The sequence below is a fragment of the Equus przewalskii genome, chromosome 18 (genome assembly GCF_037783145.1).
Source record: "Equus przewalskii isolate Varuska chromosome 18, EquPr2, whole genome shotgun sequence".
In the NCBI taxonomy this organism is placed as follows: Eukaryota; Metazoa; Chordata; class Mammalia; order Perissodactyla; family Equidae; genus Equus; species Equus przewalskii.
This window is the reverse complement of record NC_091848.1, coordinates 45885890-45908321: the sequence shown is the minus strand read 5'-3', so window position 1 is coordinate 45908321 and position 22432 is coordinate 45885890. Positions and strand designations below refer to the sequence as shown.

The 22432-nt window shown below is 36.4% G+C and overlaps 1 protein-coding gene across 2 annotated transcripts in view; it reads left to right on the top strand.

The window, feature by feature from the left end:
* ATP6V1A (ATPase H+ transporting V1 subunit A) overlaps positions 1-22432 on the top strand; it is a 56093-nt gene that overhangs the window by 14249 nt on the left and 19412 nt on the right. For both annotated transcript variants that reach the window (XM_008523097.2, XM_008523089.2), the window contains exons 2-8: positions 10403-10497; positions 12617-12745; positions 15358-15572; positions 15831-15968; positions 17205-17356; positions 21232-21394; positions 21928-22036. In XM_008523097.2, coding sequence (XP_008521319.1) covers positions 10413-10497; positions 12617-12745; positions 15358-15572; positions 15831-15968; positions 17205-17356; positions 21232-21394; positions 21928-22036 — 991 coding nt within the window. In that variant the 5' untranslated portion in view covers positions 10403-10412. The remainder of the gene's footprint in view (positions 1-10402; positions 10498-12616; positions 12746-15357; positions 15573-15830; positions 15969-17204; positions 17357-21231; positions 21395-21927; positions 22037-22432) is intronic.

Genomic DNA, 22432 nt, shown 5'->3' with positions numbered 1-22432 from the left:
TTGCCTTACCTTGGCTTCACCTAGTCAGTAAGTTAAAATGAATAAAGTATACTAGCAAAGTGTAAAAAATAAAAATAGCAAAAAATGAGAAGCCGTGTAGGTACCCAGTAAAGAGAATTATTAAGTAAGCTATGGTATCCATTTAATGGAATATTATACAGTTTAAGATGATACTTCTGAATAACAATATGTAAAACTGTTACAGTACTAATTACAACTATGTAAAAATATCATTTGTGAGGAAATAATAAGTCAATAATATTGAAGTGGTGAGACTTTCCCTTGGGTGTTTTTTAAATTATAGGCATATTACTTCTGAAAATAAATTTTAGAGAAAAGTATGTAACAAATGCTTATTTTTACTGTTTATATCATTTGACTATCCTTTTGGCTATTTACATCCTTGGTAAGTTAGGATAAAAATTAAAGGGACTTTCTCTGGGGACTCATTTTTTCTTTGTAACCTGAAATCAAAAAAATGTTCTAAAAATTCACAAGAAGTCCTAAGGGATATTACTGTTAGCCTCACTAGAACTTTTTACACTTCAGTTTATTAAGTTTTATCTAAGAAACAAGAAAAATAAGAGGAATTTCTCACTCAGGTACTGTGAGGAATTTCTCACTCAGATACTGTTTTAGGAAGCTTCATTGTTCCAAATTTATGACAGTCTATTATCCAGAAATTTCCCACTACAATTCTCTGTTTTTAACAGTAGCAAAATTGTATTGAGTCTGTTTCCATTAATATTCTTGTTAGTCCCAAATGTACCCATTTTCCTTTTAGGTACGCCCGTTTACTTTGTGGTTACATTGATATTCTGCGTTTGGTTTTTTTTGGCTTTTATAATCAGTTGGTTATGTTCGTCTTACAAAGCTAGGCATTAATAAAATACAGCATTAGGCTCTAAAAATCTTAGTTCTTTAGGAGATGGGTATTTTAGGAACAGTCAATTCTTGGTTGTTGTAGTTCTTTCTCGTTAGTTTGTGAGTGATCTGGTACATCACCTTTGTTTCATCCCCTCCCTTTTGCTTGCATGTTATCCTTTGTCATTCTATCATAGAATCAGTTAATAATGGGAAAGAAGCACCCCTGGTTTTTAAAAAAAAGGTAATTAAGGTTGAAGCTACTGGCTAAAATAAGATCTTGAATTATTTGTTATAAAATGCCCAAGGTGTTAAAATCAGACTAAATCTGGGGTTCACCACTCTGTAGCTCTGTCGTCTTGAGTGGGTTGCTTCAGTCTCAAACCTGCTTCCTAATCAACACCTCCCTCACAGGACTGTTGTTGAGGGTTCAATGAGATGTGCTCGTTTTTTAACTTCATGCCTAGCGTGTAATATGTACTTAACAAACAATAATGATGTATCTATTTTTAATTTCAGAACATTTTATTGTTACTGCTGTGCAAAGCCATATGCTGTGTGGAGGGTAGGGCGTAAGGAACTGATAAATATGCTCCTTGAAGACAGGAGTACCTGAGTCTGTTCATATAACAGTTTTACCGTTGATCATTGGCTTCTAGCCTATAAATTCATACCGTAGAACTTATACACTAAATACGGTATTTTATTAATTCTGGTTAAAACTTTGGATTATCACACTCAGTATGGCACAATTTTGTTCATAAAAATTTGAAGTGAAAGGAATCTATGATTATTTCTAGAAATGCTATAAAAAGTGTTATGGACAAGCCTGTTAATAAACCTTAAGCATATGTAGCTGATAACAATTTGAATTCTATTCCCAGCTTAACTGCCCACCGTAGCTTTTATCTTTACTATTTCTTTTACAGGAATGCCTTTATTTTGATAAATGGAGGGGTGTGCGTGTGTGTCCTTGAAACACATTCCTGATTCTGTTAGTCCAGTTTGCCATCTGTGATTTTTCTACACTTCACTCCTCTTTGATTGCCACTTTCATCTGCACATTTCCTTGTAGTCCATCCCAGTAATTTTTATAAACTATTTAAGTAGTGACCTTATGTTTGCCTTTATTCTTAACCTTTTGGTCTATCCTTTTATTTTTAAATAGCACTATGAAATATGTATAACATATGAAAATATTTATTCTTGAATCTCTCCTTTCTTGTTATTTTAGTTAATTCAGTGAACCAGTAACGGCAACAAGGACCCAGATGCCTTCTGACTTTCAATTTTGCATCCTTAGCAAGGTGGCCTGTCTGCTTAGATCACCTCCCTTCAGTGCCCCAAGATGGTTGCACGTGCCATGCAGATGACCACATCCCAAGGGAAAAAGAGTGTTTCTCATGGCCTGTAACTTTTAAAAGAGCAAAGAAATCATTCCCCCACAGGCTTTGCCTTACCTCTTATTGCTCAGAACCTCCTTATATGCTCATTTCCAAACCAGCCATTGGCAAGGGACCTGGAATTGCCTTGATGGGCTTAACAAAATTTGAACCAATTTAGGGTTTTCTTGGCAAGATAAAAATACAGAACTAGTTATGCATAGTCAGTAATCTGCCACATAATCCTCTCTAATGGGGTTGCAAGGTAGGTAGATTAAACAAAATGAATAGGAAAGTGTTTCACAAGATGATTTATTCCTATACTCTATAAATAAAAGAGAATGTTAGTAGCTGGAATTTTACCTATAACTTTTTAACCAAGCATAAAAGTATTAAACAGATTTATGATGCGTTTTTTCAGAAGGTAAACTGTATGAAAATAAGTATTTGATTGTAATCAACTAGATTCTTGTTCATCTTTTTTGAAAAATCTATTTCCAAAGATAGTCTTTAATCAATTATATAGAATGTACTTTTTCAAGTGTTAAATTAAAATAATGCTTCAGTATCAGTGAAGTGCCCTAGCTTTTATATAACACCTATCCTTGCCCCCAATAGCGATATCATCTAAGACTGGTAGTAAAAAGAATTATTTCTGGAATAATGAAATTGCCAGGTATCGTGCATTCACCAGTAGCAATTTGGAGTGCACCCTGTAAAACAGAAGAAACAAAAGTGGGCCTCTAGTGTTGCGATTTGCCCCTGCAGTGTTCCTCTGCATACGGGGAAGAGACTGATGACTCATTAGATCAGATGGTTGCCTGGGCTCACCTTCTGGATTTTTCCCTTTCTACAGCAGGGTTTTTTTACTTATTTTTTTTTTAATCTTTCACAGATATTGGGGGGGAGCCCTACAATTTGTGACTATAGGAATCTTAGTTGTTAATTACATTCACATTTTATCCTCAAAGTAGGAGCCAGACAGCTAAAGGCAATTTTTTATATAATCATTGAGTTGATTTCTCTATGAATGCAGCTATGTATGGTACATTGTTTTCATGAAAGCAACTGTTTTTAAAGTAGGTATCATGCTTTTATTTTTTAAATGAGAATGAGAATAGCTGTATATTATTTCAGGAAGGAGTTATTAAATATATAAAAGTTTAAAGTTTATATGCTATTTAGCATTGTCGTATCATGATAGTTTGGACCTTATGGAGATTTGGGATTAAGATTAAGTTTTAATATAATCTAACTTGCAATATAATTTACTTATTGCAAGTTAAAATGTTTTAGATGGTTGTTGTCTTAACATCTTTAAAAGCCTGTGCTATTTCACTTAGAGGCGTAGGCATTTAACAGTGAACCAGAAGATTTTAGTGGGGTATTTTTATTTTCACTATTTCCATAGGTAACAATGAAGGATAGTTAATGGATACAAATTAGTATGTTGTACCATGCTTATCAGACTGCTCTATGCTTAGCCCTGATCAGCAGTTAAGTCAGTGTAATATGTCTGCCTAATGAATCATTTTGTTTTATTTGTGGGTTGGAAGCACTTTTATATTTGTCTTGTTAAAACAGACATTGTATTTGATGAAGTAGAGTAAAAACTTGTTTGGATTAAGAGAATATACAAGAGCATACAAAGAAATCTCCCTGCTTACAGTAGACTGCTCTAACGTCCTGTTGTCTGTCAGGATTTGGGGAGGTGGGGGATATTTATCCACTTCAGTGTTTACTTGTTTCTCTGCAGTTGAGGTGCTTTGATGAAAAAGCTTTAGAAGTGTAATAGTTACCCTTATATTAGTGCTGTGGGAATTGCAAATATAATGTTCAGATATCGTATTACCTTAGACCAATCCTTGAAAGTTTCTCCAAGTGTTTAACTGTGAAGAGGTTGGAGCCTGAAACTTCTGGACCTAGGAAAACATATTTTCCAACTCCATCAGAAAACAGTACTTTAGAAGTTAAATAAACTCTTACCAGTCGGGACTTCTTTTCCTGTAACTACTGATGATGGGCTCTATCTAAGGTTTATGTTGAAGGATGAGGAACAAGTTCCTTGCAGAAACTAAGGCTTTGGTCGTATGGGGACCTGACCTCTATGTCAGTTGCTTGACTTAGCCTGAGCGTTGCCCGGGGTGCCCTGCTTTCTAAACCCACTTTTGTATTCCTTTTCCCATTTTACACAGAAACTAATTACAAGGTAACTAAGACAGAAAACAGGCCAAAATTGTAGTGGTTCAAGTGCAAGTCTAAGTTTCACTTATCCAGGGAGTAATTATTCAGTTTGTCTGTTACGTTACTTGAGTGTTGTGGGTTCTCTGGAATCACATGCCAAGAGTCTGGTGTGTATGATGTTTGTTAGGGATCAGCACACGTGAAAGTAGGGGAGTGGAAGCAGAGTGGGCAGAGGAAGAAGTTGAAATGCAATGCAAGCCCAACAAAGCCTCAGCAGACCAGGTGGGGAGATCTAGAGTGGGGGTTTCTTGTGAGCGTCTCCCACTCTCCCATGTTGGGCTGACATGGCTGGGTCTCCGTACCTCGGCTTTGCCTGGTCACGAGGTGCAGGGTGCCCTGTAAAGAGTGTGAGTGTAGACAGGGCGGCTCTGCACCTGAGGCTGACCCTCAAGGGCTGACAGCTGGGGTCATCCACTGACTGCATTTTCCTGTCCTTCCTTGAAGGGGAATCTGGGTGCTGCCTCTCTTATCTAATCTGGTGAAATTGCTGTCTTGAGGCAGAGACTTGGCCTCTGTACCATATAGGGTTGTTTAGATGGAAACAATAGAAATCAGCCTTGTTAATTTAGGAGGCAGAGAGTGCAGTGCTTAGAGAGCAGAGACTTCCGAGTCAGACTGCCTGCCTTCCAATCCCACCCTCTGCTTGCTAGTTTTGTGATCTTGGGCAGAGTTACTTAAATCTCCATTCTTTAGTTCCCCATTTGTAAAATGGAGGTGGTATTAGGGGGTATGAAGTTATTCAGTAACTAGTCACTGAGTGCTTATTTTCTTTGCCCAGGGACTGTTTTCTTTGCCCTCAAGAAATTTCCATTCTAGGGAGTGATACAGATAGGAAAGAAGTAAATAAAAAAGAAAAATTATAGCAGGCCCAGCCTCATGGCGTAATGGTTAGCTTCAGAATGCTCCACTTTAGAAGCCTGGGTTTGGTTCCCAGGTGGAGACCTACACCACTTGGTGGTGGCCATGCTGTGGTGGTGACCCACATAGAAAATAGAGGAAGATTGGCACAGATGTTAGCTCAGGGCAAATCTTCCTCAAGCAAAAAGAGGAAGATTAGCAACAGATGTTAGCTCAGGGCCAATCTTCTTCACATCCCCCCTCAAAAAATAGAAGCATCTTGATTTGCTATATAAGAATATTAATCAGATGACTGCAAATTTGTAGATTTGTGAAAAGCATTTCACGTAAATTTATATAATTATCACTTAGGCTCTTGATTATCTTATTAGTTTGATGTCACTGTTTCTAATGCTTGCTGTCTTTGGCATAAGCTGAACAATACATACCTAAAAATAAAAAAGTTAAAAACTATCATCAGTTCCCATGGTGGCTAGGATTGTACAGCTGAGTGATAAACCCACAAGGCAGCTGAATCATGAACAAAGCCATTTGATTTCCACTAATGATTGCTCATACATTTGTAGGCTCTCATTGTGGTTTTAAAGGAAAATATGTAAATACTTATTTTTAAAAATTAGAACAGATACCATTATTGCCTCATGAACTCTCTCCAGAACATCTTTGTGAACCTCAGGAGATTTGAAGCATCTGTAAGGAAGCTCTGTTGTATACTCAAATGCCTCCTTGTTCATCTTTCACATCTCAGCTTAGCCTCCTCGAAGGCAGTCCTGTGCTGCCCAAGTCCAGGTTAAATGCCCCTGCTTCGTGCTCTTCTACACCAGCCTGCACTGCTCCTAGAGAGCACTCATGTCACCGTATTGTAACTACCTGTTTGTCTTTTTATCCCACCAGCCCAGGGAGAGACTGTCTTACTCCATTATATTTTCAACCCATAATACAGCACCTGGCACATCATCAATGCTTAAAATAAAATCTATTTAGTTTTAGACAATTAATTTATGATAAAATATACATAATAGCTAAGAAAAAAACTAGGCCAGTGACTAGATTTGGTTCAAGTAGCAAGAAGATAAGAATACATTAGGCACTTTTTAGAAATTAAGCAATATTAGCTTGCACTAAGAGAGTGAAGTTAGTAGTCATCACTATTACTTTTCTGTTAGGCTTACTGTTAGGTGCCTCGCAACACCCCCATTAGATTTTACAGATGAGACGGGCTCTAAAGGTTGAAAGAATTTGATTTGCCCAAGAACACAACGTGTAAATTCCAACTCAGTCTGTCTGACTCAAAGCCTTGGTCTCTGTCTCTCAGTAAAAGGAAGGAACCAGAACAGATGAAGTGGTGCTCTTCAGTACTTACTCATATAACATTTAGAGTACTGTTTTTTATTTTGTTTGCTCTATTTTAAAAGGAACATGGACATCCTGAAATACTGCCAGAAAAGGGTAGCCTCCGAAGAGAAGGCTCTGAAAAAGATTATCCTTTGAGGGACAGTCGAAGGCACTAAAGAGAATTTCCTTAGAGAAGGAACATGCTTACTCTGGCTACAGTAGTTGGAAGAAACAGGGCCAGAGGGTAGAAGTTATGAGGAAGTAGATTTAGGTTGGATACAAGACAACTCTCTAAGAGATTTCTAAACATAGAATGGATATTTCAAAATTGAATCCCTGTTGAAATAGTGGTGGTGAAATTTTTCTAAGCATTTAACTTTCACAAGAACATTTTAACAAGTTTGTAATTTAAACACAACTCAAGGGTGGGTGGCATTATTCTTATTTTTCAAATGGAGATAGTAAGAGATTTTGATTTGTCCAAGATCTCCTGCAGCTTGTCATTGGGAGAACCAGGATGTCCCAGGTCTGCTGACTCAAGATTTCATGCTATTTCTGCTTTAATAGGCAGATGACCATGTATCATGCATGCCATGTGGGAAATACCCGTATTTGGGGAAGAAGTTAGGCTGTATGATTACCAGGTTCTCTTCTGACTTTGAAAAACCTTTGATTTTCTGAAGATTAAATTTTTGTTGTTGTTGTTAGATTGGCACCTGAGCTAACATCTGTTGCCAATCTTCTGTTGCTGTTTTTTTTTCTTCTTCTCTCCAAAGCTCCCCAGTACATAGTTGTGTATTCTAGTTGTAGGTCCTTCTGGTTGTGCTATATGGGACGCCGCCTCAGCATGGCCGGATTAGCCGTGCCATGTCCACGTCCAGGATCCAAACCGGTGAAACCCTGGGCTGCAGAAGCGGAGTGTGTGAACTTAACCACTCAGCCACAGGGCCAGCCCCTGAAGATTAAAATTTGACCTCATTTGCTGATTCACTACTTCCTTGAAGATGTTGCCCAACTCATTTCCTAAATTAATGTTTGTCTTTAGACTTTTTTTCCCTGTTATCTAAGTAGTTTCTAGAAAAACTTGTTCCGTCTTTTTTTATTAAAGATTGGCACCTGGGCTAACAACTGTTGCCAATCTTCCTTTTTTTTTTTTAAGGATTGGCACCTGGGCTAACAACTGTTGCCAATCTTTTTTTTTTTTTTCCCTGCTTTATCTCCTCAAACCCACCCTGTACACAGTTGTATATCTTAGTTGCAGGTCCTTCTAGTTGTGGGATGTGGGACACCGCCTCAACATGGCCTGATGAGCGGTGCCATGTCCGCGCCCAGGATCCGAACCCTGGGCCATCGCAGCAGAGGGAGAGAACTTAACCACTCAGCAACAGAGCCGGCCCCTGTTCTGTCTTTTTATATTCCAGTCTTTTGCAGTCCCATACCTGCTTACCAACAGCCCCTTCTACTGCATCTTTAGGAAGTCGGAAAATCCTAGTAAACCAATTTCCCCTTTTCTTTACTTCCTCCCTCAACTGCCCTGCTTCCAACTTAATTTTCCTACTGAGGGAACCAAAATTCTTGTCTCCTTTATTGTGGCATTTGTGACTGTAGTAGCTGGTTTATTTTTTTCTAATTCAATTCCATTATTTCAAGTTACTTATGCCCTACCTTCATCTTTATCAATAAATCATCAAGCTGATGATGTCTGGTTTATCATCAATACCATCTTTAAGTTCTTGGTACTTTTCTTGCCCCTTTCATCATATACTTTTCACTTGTAAGGTCTCCCGTATCTCCATGTGGTTTTGATCTTTGTTTTCACTCTTGCCTGTTTCTTTAATCACTCAGTTCTTCCTGTGAGCCCTGTCCACCATGCCCCTTCTGATGGGACAAAGTGTATCAAACGAGAACTCCATTGTTAAGGACTTCATTGTTATACTCCCCTCCCCAGTTCTTTGATATCTTGGTTAATGGATTACACTTGTGTTCTGTGGCGTCTATCGCTCTGTAGTGATCCCTCACAGGCTCCAGAAAGACTGAAAAACACTACTCAACCCTGCCTGAATTAATCCCCAATGCTCAGAGTTTGATTTTCCTCTCTTACTGTATTCTATCTGGACTCAACTCAGTCAGCCTCAAAATTTACTTTCCAGCTACCTGTTCCCCCTACTGCATCCACATTGGTTTGTACTTCTCCCACTCCCAAATCAGTTCCTCCTCTCCCTGTAATGTGTTGTCGTTTTGAACGCTTAAGTCGTTTTGCTGTACAGTACGGTTGTTTAAAGCCAGCGAAAGCTCCTTTTGTTCATAATCCTTATTCCCTAAGTTTAACATGGTGCTTTTTCCTTGGTAGGAGTTCCGTAAACATTTGATAAATTGAATTCCACTGATGCTCAAGCCATAACTATTCCAGAACTTTTCAACTTCTCATCATGCCTGCATTCCCTTTTCTTCTTTAATCTGTTTGATTAATTAAGCATCGTTCTTCTCATAACAGTTCTTCCTTAATCTTTTGTTTGTAGGATAAAGTCCACTTGGCATTCATTTCAAGACCTACAAATTAGTCTTTCTCTACCTTCCCATCCTTATTTCTCACTGTTGCCCTATTGTAAATGTTGTATTCCAGTTAGGCTGGTCTATTAACTATTTCTGGACATTTAATTTTCATTCTCTTGTTTTTGTTATTTCCCCACCTAAATGGTGTCCTTCTTTGCTGTCCTCCTTTGCTTAGTTTATGCTAATTCTGCCTGACCTTTAAGATAAATTCCCTAAACATTCTCATCTTTGAACTTTTAGTAAATAAGTCTGTATATATTATTTGGCACTTTATTAGTTAGTGATCTGTGACCCTTACCTTATGGGTTTTTCCAGACATTATTTAGCTATTTGTATGTACATCTTTATCTCCCTTATTAAAGTGTCAGTAATTATTGAGTTAGACCGGCAGTCAGTAAACTTTCTACTTTGGGATCCTCAACCAATTTTCTATTTGGTCTTGAATAGTTTATTCTTTGGGTTTTTCAGATTGCACATCTATAAAGTAAAGAAGCTGAACTGAATTTCTTAAATTGTTTTGTGTTCTGCTAAAAAAGAAAAAAAAAGGAAAAATGATCCCAGAAAAAATTTAAAGAAAATAATACATTTAAAAAATTATAAATGTAAGATGTAATTTGTTATATGGTGAAAAAAAAAATCAGGGAAGGAGAGAGGTATGTTGCAATTTTAAATAGATGGGCAGAGAAGCCTCTCAGAGAAGGTGACAGTGAGTAAAGACCTGAAGGAGGCATAGGAGCAGATATCTGGGAGAAGAGTACTCCGGGCAATGGGAGTGGAATGTACAAAGGCCCTGAGGCAGAGTGTATGTGTGTGTTTGAGACCTGGCAGAGTTCATTGTATATACGGGAAAGAGTAGTTGAGAGGAGGTTAGAGAGATAATGGGAGAGAGGGCAAGATGTAGGGCTGGAGAAGCCATTGGAAAGACTTCACACTGTTACACTCCTTGGTATTTCCTCTGGAATACTTTGCAGGGATATGTAATTCTGAACTTCAATTACTGTAGACCATCCAGGAATGAGGTACTTTCAATCAAATTTTAAGAATTTTATATTTTACTTTAAAGAAGTGGTAATAACTCAAGAGTACACCAAAGATGAGCGTTGACTACCTATATTGGTTCTTTTGCTTTAGTGTTTGTAATTATAACTTAATTTTTCTTACCATAGGTAAATTAACATGATGGATTTCTCCAAGCTACCCAAAATACTAGATGAAGAAAAAGAAAGCACGTTTGGTTATGTGCATGGGGTCTCAGGACCTGGTAAGTAATACACAATAATCTCAATAGTAAAGATTCCTATCTTCAATTAATGTCTTTTCAAGGTATTTTAGGTAGAAATACGCAAGTTTCTGTTCACCTACATAAATTCTGTCTGTCCTTAAAGATTTCATAGCTGTGAAAAGACTGAAGTAATACTTCCATCATAAGGCGTCCTCTAGCACTCATTGTCTAAATTTGATCATTATTGAGGTACTAATTTGTGATATCCTGTTTGTTATGTAAATGTATAATCAGTGTTGAGAGTTTCACCTAAATGTCTTAATGTTTTTCTTAAATCTGGAGTAAAAAGGCTATGAAGTTTATAGCACTTAGTATATAATACCTTGCAGATAATAGGCGTTCATAAATATCCATTAATATTTGAACTTTAATAATCATTTTCAGAGCATTTCTCAGCAATATCAACCTTGACTCTTTGCAAATATAAATCCTTCTGAATGTTTATTTCAGATATCACATAACTAGCTACCTGTGGGAAAGAAGTCTTATGACATGATGATGATAATAGAAAGCAGTTTTAAACTTTATGTTTATTCTGCCAAAACTTGAGGTCCTGCATTTTTACTAATAAATCTCCTTCTAGTATTCATTTTGTTATTTCACACTCTCACTGCAAAGTGTAATTCAGTTTCCATAGGTAAAAGTTGTTCATTGATTTGTAATCCTTACTGCCACGCAAATTCATTTTTCCTTATGTCTTCTTATAAACCTCATGCTCTAGTCTTTTTCTTGTTCTAATCACAGTGGAAATGTTGACCCTTTTTTGGTGTTTAAGCAAATGAAGACTATCAATCACTGTGCCTCTTTTTTCTCCCCAGGAAGCTTCTACGCTTAGAATTTGTGTTTGAGCTTGAACTCATTGGCAAATACATTTCACTGTTTTCAGTCGCTTTTGCCATTCAGAGAAATAATTTTCCCCTTGATGATCATAAAGGTTTTTAGGAAAGACAGGCTACATGCAAGAACTTATAAGGGGAAAGGCAAAAGAATACCATCAAAATAGTTTAAGTAAAAATATTTTTCTGAGACTTGTAATAAATTGCTCCTGGAACCTGTTTATAATTCTTAAGTACTTAACAAGATAATAGAGAAATGGCATACTTTTTGGTTTATGAAATATGATTTAAAATTTTAGTTATCTCTGGCATTTCAGTGCATCTTAATTATTCTTATGTATTAGGTGTACAGGTAAATATGAAATAAATCTTCATTGTTCTAACACAAGTTAATCAAATATTAATATTTTAATAGTTTCCACTTGAATATTACCTAATGTGTAGTCTAATTAACTGTATCAGAAGGCTAAATATTAAAAATAGGTTTATTCCTACATGTATCTGAAAATGTGCAACCTTCCATCCCTGCCGGAAAAGTAATTTTTGCTTACTGGACAGTGTAGTCCAAAAAAGTAAGTACAAATTCTGCTTCAGTATTTTTAAGAAATAGGTATTCTTAATCAGGACTTCACCCAGTGGTGGTGAAGAATTATAAACATCCTTATGGGCTATGAAAATAGTTTGTAGATGTATGTATGAGTTGTTCTAGGTAGAACTGTCATTAGTTTATCAAAACAGTCCATGTCCCAGAATAGTTTAAGAGCCACTGGTAGAAAGTGTTAGAAGATAAAGATGTTGTTTTAGATACTATTTCTTGAAGGAATAGTGACAGCACAGCAAACTGATAATTGTGTGGCGTTCTGCCATGCCGCTAGCTAAAGCTCTTGTTCCACTTTTAGTTTTAAAGTGTTTTTTATTCCAAAACCTGTCACTCCATGTATGATAGCAGCCTGGATTGAGTAAAACGTGTCTCAATGCCACTAGGTAAGAGTTTGCCATATAGAACTTCCAACTTTTTCAAAATAGTTTTCATGTGTGTTATGTAAATAAATAAGCTTTCACCTAACAAATTTATTTTGTTTACCTCTGTGTCATAGGCTAAAAATGCATCTTTTTTGTGAAATTTCGTGTGTTCCACAGTGGGTGGGTTTTTTCTTATGAATATATGAGAGAAGTGTATTATTGGATTTATTGGATATTTTAATTGTCTGTAACTACTCACAGAGTCTTAAGTCATCAGAATACTCGTTGGTTCTTTTCAGTGGTTACAGCCTGTGACATGGCAGGTGCAGCCATGTATGAGCTGGTGAGAGTGGGCCACAGCGAGCTGGTTGGAGAGATCATCCGATTGGAGGGTGACATGGCTACTATCCAGGTGTATGAAGAAACTTGTATCCTTTTTGGTTCAATTTCTTGCCACTGTCTACAAGTCAGAAGTTAAGGATTTATGGCAAAGGTAGAAACAGCAACAACCAATGGTATCAGAAGCCTGAAATGTTGGGGTTGTGAAGAAATCTGATTTATACAGGAGTTTATTGAAGAAAGGTACGAGGAATTGGTGCTCTTATTTTAGGAAATTAGTTTTGTCTTCTAAACTCTCATTGCTCTTAATATTTCTAGTGAAATATGTTTTACTCTTACAAAGTTCACCAACTTTAGGGGGAACTAATTAAGAATTCTTCTTCAGAGGGAAGATATTGTAGAAGAAAGCATAAACAGAAAAACAGCACTGATATGTTTAGATAAAATTCTCCAATCATGATTTCTCTTTAAAATAGTAAATCCATGAATAAGTCAGTCACCACTTTATCTTTATTCTAATAAATCACACTGGGTGTCTTGTTACACTATAGCTTTAGCACTAGGGAATCTTTATTATTTTTTTGGTTACCATAATTTTGGATTTTAACATAGTAATTATTTTAAATTTGAAATGAAAAAGAGATAAATGGTTAAGCTTTGTGAAGAGGAACTGCTTTCTTTTTTTGCTTCATTTATGTATTTTACTTAGATTGATTCTCAAGATTAGCATTAATTCTTTGGCTATTTAATTAAGATTTGTTTGGTAGAACCATTTTGCCGTAGTAAAATACATGCTTGCAGGTACCTGTTCTCTCTGTGAGTATTGGGGTGCTAATTCAAAACATAATCATCCAAAAAATGTAAATGAAATTAGAAGTCTTTGTAGCTAAGAAATCAAAAGGATTTTTTTTTCTACTGTTAGCGTTATCTTTTATTTAATCTTTTACATGGTTTGAAGATTTAAAATAAACAAATGAACATATGTACAGTGACAACCCTCCCCACCTATGTCACCTTGTACTGGCCAGCTTCACACACACACATATGCATGCACGTAGCCATTTTTATTGGTTCTTTTTAGTCTATATCCTTCTAGTTTGTTAATTGCATATATGAACCAATATAAGTATGTATTTTTATTTTTCTTCGCTTTTTTCCTCAAAAGATAACATATATGCACTGTTCTGCACCTTGCTTTTTTTACTTAAAAATGTATATATCGTGGAAGGTGGATAGATACGTGATAAATACAGTAAACTGTTAATGAGTCTAACTGGTAGACGTAGGGGAGTTCAGTTTCAACTTTGCTGTAGGTTTGAAAAATTTCATATCAAATATTGAAATGAAAATATATTTTGGAAATCTTTCTAGAGCAATTCATAGAAGCGCCTATTCTTTTTTACAGCTACATTGAATTCCAACATATGAATATACCATCATTTATTAATCAGTCTCTTGATAGAAATTTTGGTTGTTTCCAGTCTTTTGTTTTTACAAACAGTGTTACAGTATAACTATAGTATGAATTCATAGATGTTGGATTCTTGGGTCAAGGTTTGTGCATTTTAAATTCTGATAGGTATTGCTATCAATAAAAGTTGTACTGATTTTACGCCTATCAACAAGTATGTGAGATCAAGGCAGATTCAGTGTGCTTATTTGCAAGTTTTATTCTTTTTCTTTTCAAAACCACTTCTTAATTCTTAAGATTTTAAGTTTTGTCCAGGTACTAATATCCTTTTAGGGAGACTGCTGTTCCTCAGCGGTATAGTTAAAACAATGTATTAAGGAGAGGGTTTTGCTTCTGTTTTTATCTTGTTCCCAAACTGTGAACCAAGGCATTCTGAGCAGCTGCAGCAAACTCATTAGGTACCCCAGGATATTTTGAATTGTTGAGGTTCACATGAGAATATTAGACACCTTGCAGACACCACGTGAACTAGTAGCTTAAGATAATAAACAGTTTCATTATTCGGCTGCACTATATTTTTGTCGATGATGTCATATCTTTGCAAAGCTGAATTTTGTCAGTTGCTAAGCTAAATAGCAAGTATCATATGAAAATGAATGTGGAACAGGTATTCAGTCTGATTCCAAGGTTTGAAAATTGTGCAGTGCCCAATAGGCACATACTTCCCATTTGTAAGAATTGAGGTTATTTAAAAATGAAATTAAAATATTTTTTTTCTTTCGGGGCTGGCCCCGTGGCCGAGTGGTTAAGTTCGCGCGCTCCACTGCAGGCGGCCCAGTGTTTCTTTGGTTCGAATCCTAGGCGCGGACATGGCACTGCTCATCAAACCACGCTGAGGCAGCGTCCCACATGCCACAACTAGAAGGACCCACAACGAAGAATATACAACTATGTACCAGAGGGGCTTTGGGGAGAAAAAGGAAAAAAATAAAATCTTTAAAAAAAAAAAAAAAAAATTTTTTTCTTTCAAAGTGCTACTCAGTTGTTAGGACATACATGTTTAGTAAGTTGTTTGGACATAGCCATTTAATAAATGGAATTATTAGATATATCTTTTGTCATAGATCACTGTGAAAAAGTTACTGAAACACGAAGGATGCTGTGAACTGAGAAAGTTTGAGAATCTCTGTTTTAGCTCCTTAAGTATCATTTCCCTGTTAAACTGTGGTATTTTCTTCTTATAGTAGCTCTAAACTTTGATAGTAAGTTTTCCTCAACAATTGTTTCTAGCTGGCGTGTGTGTTGGGGATCCTGTTCTCCGCACTGGTAAACCCCTCTCGGTAGAGCTTGGTCCTGGCATTATGGGAGCCATTTTTGATGGTATTCAAAGACCTTTGTCGGATATCAGCAGTCAGACCCAAAGTATCTACATTCCCAGAGGAGTAAATGTGTCTGCTCTCAGCAGAGATGTCAAATGGGATTTCACACCTTGCAAAAACCTGCGGGTATGTCTTTGTAACCAAGATTTCTGAAATTGGTGAAAGAATGTGAAATGGATGTTTAGTGAACTATTTTGTACTCTTAGTCCAGATAAAAATAGACCACAGAAGCATAATTTAAATTTTTCCTTGAATACACTACAAGGATTATGGAACTAATATATTTCATTGATAAGTGAGGCAAATGATTTAAATAATAGCAGCAAGGATGAGTCTACTTGATGTTTATTTGAACATTAAACAGCAAATACATTTGTTCTCTAGGTTGGCAGTCATATCACTGGTGGAGATATTTATGGAATTGTCAATGAAAACTCACTCATCAAACACAAAATCATGTTACCCCCACGAAACAGAGGAACTGTAACTTACATTGCTCCACCTGGAAATTATGATACCTCTGTAAGTATCATAGGAACTTTTATCTCACAGAGTGACTCTACTTATATAGGATAGTTGCCCAGTTTTAGTGCCATAGTTATAGAATTGATATTTAATATGTAGGTGTTAAGTAACTTCTATAATTACTTAAGTTTCTTTTTAAACTTGCGCTTGGGAATACAAAAAGCAGAACGTACTTTTCTTTTTTGAGAGAGATATCTAGTATAATATTTTCCTACCTTCTTAACTTACGCTACATTATTTAAAGCCCTGATTCTTTAGGCATAGAATACTCTTTGATTTTAATTGTCAATCTATACTCACATAATTAATTATATGATAGATTATATGGATTCTTAACTTTGGGTGAGCCATTTAAAACATAATGTTACTGATAATAATATCATATCAAATATAGTAGACCCATAATAGTCTTTGTGGGTGTGAAGATAACTTTATGGAGGAGAGCATTGTAACATATAATTTTTTCCCAATAAAATGTGATAAAAGATAACAGTTTTCTAATAATTTCACAAGAATAAATCTGTGCTCTATAACACGTAAGGAACAAGAGTTAAGATTAGCATTCTGGGCAGTCAGCTAGCTCTCCTCCCTAGCTTAAAGACTCACTCACTTGTACATGGAAGAACCTCTCTGAAGTAGACAATTCAGATTCATGTATCAACAAAAATTACAGATTTCTATAGGTCTGTGGACTTTGGGATTGTGAATAGTTGAAACCATTTCACTATTCATACGTGTTAGAGAATTACTCACTATCCTTTTGCTTTTGTAAATATTTAAAAATATTTCACTTTATTAAATATTTTAGGGGTCTTAATAGCTAAGTATTTTTCATTAAAGCAGCAGAAAAACATAATAATAAAGTAAGCAAAACAAAGAAGGGAAAGTAAATGATACAAACTTTCATTTCTTCCCTCCCCCAGTCCCAGGAGTAGCTTCTGTATCCTTCAAGATTCCTCCCTATGCATATCTGTGTAATTTAACCATTTCTCTATTACTTGAGGTACCTCTCTCTCAAAAACTCCTGAATTTTTTATCATTAAAACAGTAATAAATGCACCTCGTTAAAAACTTTAGAACTGTATATAAAGGTTTACAATAAAAAGTATAAATCTCTCTCCCTACTTGCACGCACTACCTCTCTACCCCCAAGAGGAATCTTGGTTACTTTGATTTAGAGGAAGAAATGTTCATAAATTTGACTGTACTTCAAATCCTGCTGTGTTTTTATAGGATGTTGTCTTGGAGCTTGAATTTGAAGGTGTAAAAGAGAAGTTTAGCATGGTCCAAGTATGGCCTGTACGTCAAGTTCGGCCTGTCACCGAGAAGCTGCCAGCTAATCATCCTCTGTTGACTGGGCAGAGAGTCCTCGATGCCCTTTTTCCGTGAGTTTGAGCTGTGTCCCATGGTTTTCCCTCAGAGTTATTATATGTGCTTATTGTTTCACTTCTTCATAGATAAAGGTTTTATGTGCTAATCCTACAATAAATTTTACCTAGAGAAATAATAGTGAATTAGTTAAATTTGTTTATGTATTGCCAATTCTTGTTATAGAGTCAAACCATGGAAGACTTCTTTTTTTCACAATTACAAAAGGAAAACATTATTTCTAAAACTTTCTGAAAAAATAAAATTTCCAGAAGAAAAGCTCTGACAAAACAATTTAACTATCTTTCTTAAATTATCCTAGGATTAGTAGACTGGTCTTACTATAAGTTGATGATTTCTAAAATCAGCTGGGCTCTCTATGCTGATAAGAAAGCCAGCAATCTTTCTTAATTTGTAGTCTGCTCTTTGCCATTTTCTTCATCTTAAAAACCACCTTTCTCGGGGCCAGCCCCGTAGCCAAGTGGTTAAGTTTGCACGCTCCGCTGAGGCAGCTCAGGGTTTCCCCGGTTTGGATCCTGGGCATGGACATGGCACTGCTTGTCAGGCCACTTTGAGGCAGCGTCCCACATGCCACAACTAGAAGGACCTGCAACTAAGATATACAACTATGTACGGGGGTGGTTTGGGGAGATAAAGCAGAAAAAAAAAGAGAAGATTGCCAACAGTTGTTAGCTCAGGTGCCAATCTATAAGGAAAAAAAAAACCGCCTTTCTCTTTAAATGTCAGGCTTCACCGTATCCTGCTTTACTTTCAACAAGTAACTTCGTCATTTAATTCACAGAAGAGACTGAAGCGATGATAGAGTAACTCCTTCAACCTCTGATCACCAACCCGTATCATCCCATTTACCCTTCAACCCCTTACCCTTCAGACCTGCTCTCCGAGTTGTTCTATTACTCTCGCATGAGATCTTCTGTCCTTTGACTCTTATTAGTCAGCACCTTCTGTGTCCATATCCTTCATTATTCAACTTAAACTTCATAGTCTATCACTTTTATGAACGTTTGCCAGTATGCTAAATTTTTCTGTTCCTTTGTCTTCTGTCACACCCACCTGGCAAAATCTCAACTGTGAATCAGTCCAGCTATCTCCTCTTTCCAAGTCTGCACACAGGCTGCTAAGGAAATAAAACGATCAGTGCAAGTTGGTATCTCACTACTGTGTAGCAATCCTTTTAAATTTCCCTAATCATCGTTCTCCTGCCCTCCTCAGTGGCTGTTTCAAACCTCTCCACTTGCCTCAGTCTTCAACTCCACTCTTCTTTCTTCATTCTCAACAGATGATCCTGCCAGATCCTTCACAGAGAAATTAGAAGCCATCAGATCTGAAACAGCTGCAGTTAATGTAATTCCCATTCAGCTCTTCTTCCTGTCCTCTTTCTGCAGCTTATCCCACCTCACGTCTCCTCAGAGACCTCCATCTATAAGTTATCTTCCTTTATCTCTCACCTAATGAAGAAAGATTTTACCCTCTACCCTTTTCCCCCTCTCTACCTTCCACTGCTTTTCGTCTTCGCAGCCAAACCTCTTAAAAAAATCAATTAGTTGTCTCCACTTTTCCCACTCTAATTCACTGTACCACTCTGCCTTTGGCTCCATCACTCAATTGGAACTGCTCTCGCTAACATCATAGTCACTCCCATACTGATAATTCAATAACTAAGTTTTAGTATTTTTTTAATTCCTACAACTTTGGATATTGCTTTCTACTCCTTCCTCTTTGAAACACCCTCTTTCTTTGTTCTTCCTGTTAGCTTCTGTCCACAAGTTGTTATTCTCTGTTGCAGGTTCTTTCTCCTTTAATTTTGATGTTTCTTAGAGTTTTTCCCCTCTTCTGTGGCTTCCTCTCTCCTCATTATATATATTACCCTCTGTGGATGACTTCATCCACTTTCCTGACTTAAATATTCATCTATATGTGATGATTCCTAAATCTGTATCTTCATCCCAGATCTCTTCTGAGTTCCAGACTCATATATCCACTTCTGATTATATTTCTCCTTTTGAATGTCTTACAGGTGCCTCAAAGTCAGTATGTTCAAAACTAAAATTATCCCCTTAATCACCACTTCCTTCCCTGAAACTTGCTCATCTTTCTTTGTTACCTCTCTCAACAAATGTCATTATCATCCATCCAGTGAATGCCTGATCTAGAATCTAAGACTTCTCTCAAGGATCATTCTTACCCTCCCGCATCTAATTATTGAACAAGTGCTTTTATTCTATTCCCTAAATATTTTTTATCTACGTCTTTTATCCCTTCTCCATAACCATAATTGTTATACCCTAATTCCTGCAGTAATCACATTTACTCAGACTCCCTACCTTCAGTCTTGTCTTCTTTTTAAGTGGTTATCTATATTGCATAGTGATCCATCCAAAACGCACATCTGATCTTGCACTGTTTTGCTTAAAACCCTTAAGTGCTCTTCATTACTCTTTTAAAACAAATACGTACTCTAACTCCTTACAAAGCCACCCATAATCTGGCTGTTGCTCACCTTCCAGTATTGTCTCAGCTGCTTAACTGCCCAACTGCTTCCTTTATGTGCCATCTTCGAGGCATACTGAAGGATTTTGAATTTATCAAGCAATGCTCCCTCTTGCCACTGGACCTTTAGGCATGCTGTTCCCTCTGCTTGGAATGTTATTTCCCTTTTTCTGGCTAATTTCTGTTTCGTTTTGGGTCTTACCTTCTTTCAAGAATTATTTCCTAACTTCACTTCAATCCATTGTCAGACTTTGCACCCTTTCCTATGTACCTCCATAGCACCTTGGGTGTTTTCTATGATAACACTTTTCACATTGGATTGCGGAACTTAAGGTTAAAAGTGATTTGAAAGAGGTATACAAAGCCGTGGGATGGATGGACATGCCTTCTTTGTCAAAGTCACTGAAAGGTTTGGAGGAGAAAAAAATCTTAATGCACATTAGTTATATATTGAAAAAAAGTAGTATTATTATTAAGGATGCAGTGTTTCTGTGAATTTTATGATAAAACACAATAATACAAAGAAATTTCCCTTAGCATTGCATCTCATTTCTCCTGGCCAGATCTTCCTACTCCCCCGCACACACTCACTGTATGAACGCGTGCGTGCACACACACACACACACACCCCTACCCCTATGACATTCACTTTCCTCTGCCCTTAAGGATATTTCACTCTTCACTACCACTTTTTAGGGAAGGTTTGAAAATATTTGCTAAATAGTACTGTAATCACCTGCTGACTCTCAGTTTACCCCACTGGAATGTAAGTTGTGTGAGTACAGAAACATGGCTTTCTTGTTTGCTGCTGTCTCTCCAGCATCTCCAGCACAGTTTTAGTAGGTAGGGAGTACTTCATAAAAAGTCATTGAATGGGTAGAAGGGGATTGACTTAACACCTTAACAAAAGTCTTTGTTCTTGAACCTTTATAGCAAAATATGAATTTCTTAGGTCTTCTTATTTTTTCCTTAGAAGACAACTTTCAAAAGTTATTCATGTTTTTCTTTCAGCTTTAATTCCTATATTGTCCTTTCATGAACTAATTTATGTAAGCATTGAGAATATCATTAGTACTTTTTATTTATCTTATTTTCGTATCCCTCTTCCCCAGGTACCTTAAGGAATATACTTTCAATTTTCAGCTATTAAAGATGATAGAGATGATTAATGATAATAAAAAACATACACTACTATAGGTACAAACTAAGGGAGCAATTACTGTGTCTTTATCTGTATATCTGTCTTTGTAAGTCTATCTATAGATACAGATGAAAATATTTCAAAGTGCTTGCTTTCTTTATATTTGTGTGTCACTTACCTACTTCATTTATTAGTATTTTTAGCAAGTATAGTAATTCACACTTTGTTTTCTTTGTTTAGATGTGTACAGGGAGGAACTACTGCAATCCCTGGGGCTTTTGGCTGTGGAAAGACAGTGATATCTCAGTCTCTCTCCAAGTATTCCAACAGTGATGTGATTATCTATGTAGGATGTGGGGAAAGAGGAAACGAGATGTCTGAAGTCCTCCGGGACTTCCCAGAGGTCTGTGTATATAAAGCTTCAAATGCTTTTCTAGAGAAAATACCACTCATCAACTTTCACTGGCAATTAATAAAGCTTTGTGATAGATTTGGAGCAATGCTCTCGTTTGTCAACGGTATTTTAAGGAATTTTCTAATTATATTTGTGATTCAATTTGTATATTCAAGGAAAGGAATTTGAATTTTTCAGTCAAACACTTGGAAGTTTCTTTTTGTGGACTGGTGGTTTTCAGTTATTGGGGAAAGATAATAGACAAAACATTTCTAGATGAGAACTTTATATTAGGCTTTGTATCTACTAGGTTATTATAGTAATATTGCTTTTTCCATAAAATAGTGGAATTCATTTGTGAAATGGAAATAATGCCTATCTTCTTTGCAGCACAGTGGGGCAGAGAGAAGAGGTTGGAGTGATGGGGAATATTACTTTGGGAACACTGATTATGAGGGGTTTTATATAAACAAGTTGTGAAAAAGGGACAGAAATGTTCTCTTTAGAAATTAGAGGATCACTAATAGATTGTTTACCTCCAGCTCACGATGGAAGTTGACGGTAAGGTGGAGTCAATTATGAAGAGGACAGCATTGGTAGCCAATACCTCCAACATGCCTGTTGCTGCTAGAGAAGCCTCTATTTATACTGGTGAGTGTGTGAGTTAGAATAAAAGCAATTCACATCTCTTCTTAGGTTTGAAGCTAGCACCAAAGATTTTCTTTTCCAAAGAACTTTTCTTTCATTCTCGAATACTTCTTTACCTACAACCATATTCCTAGCTTTTAAAAAATATTTTACTTACTACATCTTGAGAATATGTCAATATAAGATGTTTATAGAGCTGCCCCAATCTTTTTAGTGACCATAAAGTAATATATCTTCTACCACCGTTTTGTGTGAGGTTTTTTTTTTTGTTACGTGTTTTACCATTGATCTAACTCTGAATATACTTGTATAACTTGAATTATCAGCTTTGAATTATTATATTTTGACTGCTGGATATAAAAGATAAGAAAATCAGTATGTTTGTGTATTAGCTTTCAT